Source organism: Hydractinia symbiolongicarpus, chromosome 8 (assembly GCF_029227915.1).
Source record: "Hydractinia symbiolongicarpus strain clone_291-10 chromosome 8, HSymV2.1, whole genome shotgun sequence".
In the NCBI taxonomy this organism is placed as follows: Eukaryota; Metazoa; Cnidaria; class Hydrozoa; order Anthoathecata; family Hydractiniidae; genus Hydractinia; species Hydractinia symbiolongicarpus.
The window spans coordinates 11,910,052-11,918,085 of NC_079882.1; the positions used below are offsets into that span (position 1 = coordinate 11,910,052).

At 32.7% G+C, this 8,034-nt stretch overlaps 2 protein-coding genes across 2 annotated transcripts; one reads left to right on the forward strand and one right to left on the reverse strand.

Moving 5' to 3' along the window:
- Window positions 1-20: 20 nt before the first annotated feature.
- Window positions 21-3,130, forward strand: LOC130653726 (uncharacterized). The gene is made up of 6 exons (XM_057456239.1): window positions 21-95; window positions 285-611; window positions 1,546-1,643; window positions 1,833-1,928; window positions 2,969-3,026; window positions 3,113-3,130. The coding sequence occupies exons 1-6, from the start codon at window positions 21-23 to the stop codon at window positions 3,128-3,130; spliced, it is 672 nt and encodes a 223-aa protein (XP_057312222.1).
- On the reverse strand, window positions 1,364-4,260 carry LOC130654433 (protein BTG1-like). Its single transcript, XM_057457010.1, has one exon. The coding sequence runs from the start codon at window positions 4,055-4,057 to the stop codon at window positions 3,578-3,580; it is 480 nt and encodes a 159-aa protein (XP_057312993.1). The 5' UTR covers window positions 4,058-4,260; the 3' UTR covers window positions 1,364-3,577.
- Window positions 4,261-8,034: the final 3,774 nt, after the last annotated feature.

Consider the following 8,034-nt stretch of genomic DNA (forward strand, 5'->3'; position numbering starts at 1 on the left):
CGCTCTCGCTATTGTTAATGATGTTGATATTTGAACGACATTGTAAAGAATGTCTCTCCATCCTCCTCCTAGGCGTCCATCAAAGTCTCGTCCATGTAACATTTAAAAAAAACGCCATTAGGCACAGTCGACATGAAAATTTGTTTTATCTGTTAAAATCTGGAGCAGATAAACTTTTGACCTTGCTGCTCACAAAATGTCACTGTTTGTGGAAGAAAACATGATTTTAAATCTCGTCACCTACCCTATGGCTCCATCTATACTATATATATATTTTTTTACAGTTATGCAACTTTTGTTATGTGCAACATAATAACAAACGGCGCTCCATTAGTCACATACCATCTCTATACTCGTATATGGCACCAAACCAGTTACGTGGCCACGCAGCTGACCAACCAAACGACATATATGGGTTGGGAGTACTTCTGTACGAAAGCGTTACACGTAGTAAGATGCAAGACGTAAACAAAAACCTTCTCGCACATCATAATGAGAAAGAAGAATTACGTTTTAGACTAAAGTTAATTCCAAAGACCTTTGAGCCTTCCATTCATGTCTTGATTAAAGCTTGCTTGAGTAGCGCTGGTACTAGGCCAACATCAAGCCAGGTAAGGTGCTTTGATAACTATGGTTTTTAGGTCCCTTCTTAATAGTGTAGCACTTACAACGCACGGACTTATTTGATTAATGACCGGTCATGCTTAACTACTGGAGCGGCGGCTTCACTACTTGCACACCCCTCTGTTCCAAAAGTTGGGTCCCAGATACGACCCTGTTTAATCTTTGTTTTTAAATAAAGAAAATTCAACTTTAAAGTAATATAAAGTCGTCTACCTCTGTTGTACGCTTCCTGTCTTCACATATCTAAACTCATGATTGTCCTATATTTCAACTTTGATTTGTTTCATATAAAATGGAAAATAATTACATTTCTATTTCCCATATATGCTTTCAGCAGTTAAAAATAGATCTGTTTTGTATAAAAAAGATCTATTTTAGATTTGCGAATTCTCAAAAGTCATAAAGAAAATAATATATTTTTAATTTAGTTGCTAAAATCAAATTAAACCACATTTTCTCCATTTAAAAATAGGTCATAACATTTCAAAGCATAAAAAATATCCAAAAGAACACACAACAGTTATAGAACTCGAAAAAACTACGTCTGTATGGCACACAACACGTGGACTTAAATTTTTACAAAAAGGTGATTTTTTCACTTCGAACACAATCATTGAAACAAACAGTCAAAATACGTGGGTTAATGGTATTTTCCTTTTTCTATTTTCGCCAAAAATCCTGTTTTTAAATCCAAAATCCAATCAACGACTCTCTTTTTTAAATTTTTCCCAGAATGGCAGAAATTTTATGTCCTCAAAATGTCACTAGTTCCTACTACAATACTGAGAAATTAAAACTACCGTGCACAGAAATGGGTGTTACCTTATAAGAGCATTCGTAATGCAATTACAACAGACGTATGCAGGAATACATTCAATAGATTACAATTTATTAATGACTGTAATTTCATTTCTTTTTAAGGTATATAATTGGCTGGATGCATTGTTAGAAGGTCGCTTAACTACAACCTCTCCAACGACGATGATGAATGAAAACAAAGAACAATTGACTTTAACTTCGTAATAATAAATTCAGAAAAAAGAATTAGTCTAGTTTCTTTTCTTTTATACTTTTTTCTCATTGAAAAAAGAACTGTCGACCATCTTTTATAAACAAGTTATTTATAAAGCCAAACTAACAGATGGTTTTGATAGCTAGGTTTTAAAAAATTTTCGATTTACATTTTACTAAATATTCCTCTTTTACAGGATGTCTGAGAAATTATTTAAGTTTTTTGGAGGTGTAAAGATTTTTTACTATATTTCAGAAATCCCAAGCACAAACTTTGAAATCCCCAAATCAAGGTGAATTTAAAAAAACGAACAAAATATGGTATTGCCAAACATTCAAACGTAGGAAGGAAATAACTTAAATGGCCTAAACCCAATTAGTTAACAATGTATCATAAAAATGCATCATAACTAGTACTTTATTATTTCTAAGAGCTTTAGGCTCTTATGTTGCAAAATTTTTAAAAAGACCCATAATGTTGAAATCATGTTGAAATTGAATCAGGGAATAAATAAAATATATAATATGAAGAGGAAACTTATCCTAAAACCAATCATATATTATACACAAAAACAAATTATTCATACAACAAATTAACAATAGCTCCATAAGGATGATTTAACATTAAAAAGTATAGTTGTAGATTATATTCCTGGATATTTTTTTCAAGAATGACGAAACAAAAATTTAAATTTTGAGGGATTTTTTATATAATACATATCTGCTAATTTGAATGCTGTTAATTTGAACAGTTGCTATTTTGTACAATTTCCTTAATGAAACTCTTCTGTTTACTGCAGCTAGATCTTATTCAAACATATTTTCTAATCCCTTTTATATCTGAATTAGTGGATGTGTACTGTAGTCTTAGCTTTGAAATAAAAAAATCTAATGTTAAAGACAGTTAAATCATAATCACTGATGGCTCAGTCCAGACAAACTTTGAAAAGAAATTGTATGCAGGTGATAAATCACACTGGCACAACAAACAAGGAAAAGAAAAGGAATATAATCTACGAAAAGCATTCAAAAAAATTCAGTATAATATTTATAAGCTGTCACCATAACCAGTATGGCTGACAAGGACAAAAAATAAAGTTTATGAAAGATCGCAAGCAAAAACGCTATATATACTGTAAAGAATTGACAAGCTGAACACATTCACTTTTAACATTACATGGAAAAATAGAATAAAAGAGAATAAAAATGATAAAATTCCACCACAATATGTCAAATAGCTCCCCGATTGTGTTTTCATACTTTTTAAACTACCACTAGGGTCACAAGTCTTAAGATGTTTTGTTGAGTATAACTATTCTTTAACTGATAAAAGGTTAAGTATCTGTATGCACAAAACCTTCTTACACATTAGTTTAGAGTTAAAGTTTCAGGTGAATATTTTCATAAATATGATTGAAATAACATAAAAATTTACGTAACCTATAAAAAGACTGTTTATACAGTTTGCCTTTTGCAGCAAAGAGAGCTACACTAATAAGAAAATCTTCAACAGAGGTGAAAAGTTTCACTAAGCAAAAAGGAATTGACCTCCAACATGTTAATTTTGTTTTGAGGTAAACACCTTATTTCAAACTAAGAAAGTTTATACATATTTTAAGAATAATTATAATAACAATATAATAATATCTACACACTGTATGCACATCTTAAAATATAAAATTCGGTTACCTGCCAATACCAGAGAAAACAATATGTGCACATAATGACTTTTTGTGACTTAATTTTCAAGAAAAATTGTGGGAGTTCTAAATCAACCAAATTTTAGGCTATTAATACGGACGTTGCAGTTTTAACTGGTATTAAAAGCATAATCTAACATAAGAAATTGGATTGTCTTCATAAAGATCAGACATATTTTTACAATTATTCTGAGAAAAATTCAGTAATAAACATATATGATACAGTTGACTGTCTGATCTTTTCAACTCCAACATTGTGTATATGTCGATTCATTTGGTGAAGAAATAAGTGTTGCTCTGGACACTTCTGAATGACAACTTTGATTTAAAATTCCGCTATCAGTCTGACTTCCAGTGTTATTGCCATCTTTGTTAAAGATACTACAAATCGAACCTTCCTCACCAATACGATATGAAACATCTTCAGGGTCTATCCACATTGTAAATTCTCTGGGAAGGGCATTTACTAATACAGCAAATGTAACATCACTCATAGAAGCTGCTTTATCTATATCTGTATCCATGTGTTTTTGTGTTATCCTAATACAACGAAAGGCAGAACCAAGCATTGGTTTCTGTGGATGCCAATGTTGCTCAAACTTTGTATATAACAACGCTTCTAAACACTGTGAAAACTTTTCCAACTTGTGAGGTGGGATAGATCCTTGAATGGATAAGATATGAGTGAAAAACTCTACAGCTGATTTTATTTCAAGTCTCATTTTGTAGGGATGCCTTTTTGACACAGTGTTCTGGGCAAAATACTACAATTACTTGTGATCGTAAAGTTAGTATGAAATGACACGTTATCTTCTGTTCTTTCTTCTAAAGTATATAATAAGATCAAGCTAATAAGCGTACAACGAAAGAGACAAGACTGGAGTCATGAACGATGTCAAGAAGAAGTGAAGACACAAAGCAGTATTTTGCAAAAAAGCATTTACTTTAAAGCTCTGGCATGGTATTGTAGAGATATTAGAACTGAATTTATAAAACTGAAATAATATTTGTTTAAAAACAAACATATTATAGAGAAAAAGTTATCTCCACAATAATACAACTGGGTTTATTTGTTATTAAAAGTTCTTGTGACGTTTGGCCATTTTCTCTGCGAAAACTCTTGTATAAATAGGGGAAACCCCGTTATCATCAGGATCTACAGGCGACGATTATTTTGTGGCAGGACCAGGCCTGAACGAAGTTATAGTTTTATATAGCCCTATTGAGGTCGAGATTCTGATACCTTTCCATGCATTTCGGTTTTGGCTATGCTCAGATTTAGTGATAAGACAAAATATTTCTTCTACTTGCTCCAGTCATTATTTGACTGTAAAACTTTACATTTTAGAGTTAAGGTCATAAGGAAAACGAGTGTGATTTTGCCCCCTCTGGGAGACACGCTGAAAAAGAAAGCACAGCGTAAAATAAAACCTTTCTGGAGCTTTTTTTCGCACCAGCGCTCGCTTATGTACAAAGTCCTAGGCGGATGGAGGTTGTAGACGCGGTAAAATATCTTGCCTCCGTGTTAAAATGTTCTAACCCTTGAGACAAGGTTGTTCTGAGGCAACACCTTGGACTTATTTGGAACATTTATTCTTTAAGAAGGTGCTGGTATGGGGATGGATATAATTACATTTACAAAAGCACACCCTCGTTTCCAGGAATTGTTAGTTTTTTGATATGAGGGAAGACATATAAAAAAGCCAAAAATCCATGGGAACAAGAGTGATCAAAGGATCTAGCTAAAACCATGGAAAAGCAGAATATTCTAGGGATGAGGGACAGTATACTTCGCTATAGAAAATTTTACATGTGCATTTTTTCGGCAGCTCTGGCTTAGAAGTGGAATGATCTGGGTGGGAATACTGGCAAGTTCTCATCGCAATTGGGAAAGATACCCTGCATTTTATCCAACCCTCAAAACAAGGTTATATGAAAGAAGAATTACGATGAACTGCCTTTTTTAATGTTTGGTATACTGTATTGTCTGCAACATGCTAATTTCAAACGCAAAAAATGAACAATATATGTTCATTTTATGTTTGTCAATGCTATACACCTCGTGCCCTAAACTCAGCGCCCAACTTTGCATTTTCTTGAAGACAAGAAATAAGAGATAAAAATGAAATGCAGTAAAAAATTATGAGTGCATATTTCGCATTTCGAAATTGCCAATATTTATTACATAAGTTTTGAAAAATATAACAAGAAGCCCTGGGGGCTCTAAGAATTTCCGCGCGCTACCAAAATATTTGATGAAAACCTGCTAATTCGTTGTGTTATTGTGCCAAACATTCGAAGGGGTTTGGTGCATGAACCTCTGAAGATAAAGCCCATCAGTGACATTATATCTTACAACAAACGCAAACAAAACGAAACGTGTCTTAATAAACTCACATTTTAAAAGAAATTGCTAACAAAAAATACAGCCTATCATTCATGGTTGAAAGTCTTGCGATTGAGACGTTTATGGTCTTAAACGGCATTAGTTGACAAAAAATCAAAATTTTGATGTAACCATCATTTTCAGCATACTTTTTTTATTAACTGTGTCAATTTTTGTCGAAAATAAAGCAGTTTTAATTTTTGGATAAATTTTGGCCTGAAATGACATTTAGGTGACAAAAAATCAAACTTTTGTACCATCATCATTTTCAGCATACTTTATTTGTTAACCGTGCCAGATTTAGCCGAAAATGAAGTGGTTTTAATTTTTGGACCAATTTTGGCCTAAAATGGCATTTAGGTGACAAAAATCAAAATTTTGATGTCACCATTATGTTCAGCATACTTTATTTGTTTACTGTGCCAAATTTTGTTAAAAATAAAGTAGTTTTAATTTTTGCACCAATTTTTGGCCTGAAATGAAATTTAGGAAAGAGAAATCAAAATTTTGATGTCACCATCATGTTCAGCATACTTTATTTGTTAACTGTTCCAAATTTTGTTGAAAATATAGTAATTCTAATTTTTGGACCAATTTTGGCCTAAAATGACATTTAGGTGACAAAACTCAAAATTATTATGTCACCATTATGTTCAGCATACTTTTTTTGTTAACTGTGCCAAATTTTGTCGAAAACAAATACCAATTTTTGGCCTGAAGCGTCAATACTAGACTTCCCAGTAGTTAAGGAGCTTGGGTACGACGTTTACATCTGTGACGGACCAACGTGAAATCCCAGGGTCGATTTTTTCTCAAAAAATGCTCCAAAAGAAAAAAACGACGGTTTTAAAGAATTTCCTACGCCTTCGGGCGCGGAAATTCAAAAATTCCTTCAACCTCGATCCCAGGGTTCTTGTCTCTATTTTTACCGTCCCGATATCAAGAAAGAGAAAAAAAACTCTGAGTTAAGGTTGGAATTACTTTTCTTGTTTTGTAATTATTTGAACTTTTGTATAAAATCGTTTAGCGCCCTCTCGAATGAGCGCCAATATCTCAAATGTCACCAAGGAGGAGGGAGGTGGGTGTGCCTCATAGAACTGTTGTTACATATTAGGTAAAAAATTTACATCTCGGTTTCTTTGTTAATTAGCCAAAGGTTTGAAAATATTGATGACCGCCTTTCTAAGCGAAGCCCTTATGCATTTAAAAAATCAAAAAAATTAATAAGCATCCAGGACACTAATTTGAAAGTCATCTCAACTCAAGATTATTTTCCCTACAAGGTTTTTCAGCCTGCGATATATATATATATCGAAGAAACAAAAAATACATTTTAAGTGACTTTAAGAATCCAAATGTTAAACCAATCAACAGCGAATCTGAAAAATGTGAATTTGACTATCTGAACTTTATTGGTTAAAGTTTAGTCCAAATTACTCGTTTTGAACACTTTTAAAGTCTTATTCAGTGTACATTCACCGAAAAATAAGGGAAATAAGGTTGTCTTATTATTACTACTATTAGTGAAAACAAAAACGGTTCGAATTTTCTCTTCTTATTGATTCTGAATTTTGTTCTTAAAATTTGAATTCCTTAGTTCTTTTTTAAAACACTTCTAAGTTAGTGTAATACTAAAAGAAAAGTTGTGGTCAAAACCATGTTGGCACATTGCAGATAAGTTTAGTTTCGTGTCCGCCTACCACGAAACTGATTCTATCCGACATGCGGAACAGAATAATTTCGTCCAGATGCGGAAAATTAAATGATATCGCTCAAAAACTGAAACGGCATCGTATAAACAAAAGCATCGAAACAAAATGGCGACATTAAAAGGTAAACAAAGGCTGAAATTTTCAATCGATGTAGGATAATTTCTTTCCACAATATTGGTCACTTGTAGGTTTTAAAAAAGCATTAGAAGGGAGATTTCCTAGTAATAAAAGAATCAATGCGAAATTTACAATTTCGTGATAATTTTAAGGCAGCCAGTAAAAAAATCGTGATTACCTAGCCACACTCTTACAGATGGGATAAAAATGTCGAATCGGAAGTTGCACAAAAACAAAAGCAATAAAGTTAGGTGATTATTTTTATTTTCACTCTTCATAAATAATAACTAATCTACAATCAAAACGTTTTAGTCAGTGCACTTATTAACGATCTCTTCAAAACACAAGTCTTCAATAACAAAACACTTTTTGGGAAGTTAAGTCTTCCTTGTCTGTGGTACCAGGCAACAAATACGAGATTGGTACTTTTAATTGGAAAAAACGCTGTAACCCCTCAATTTTGTGAGAGAGTTTGTTGAAAAAT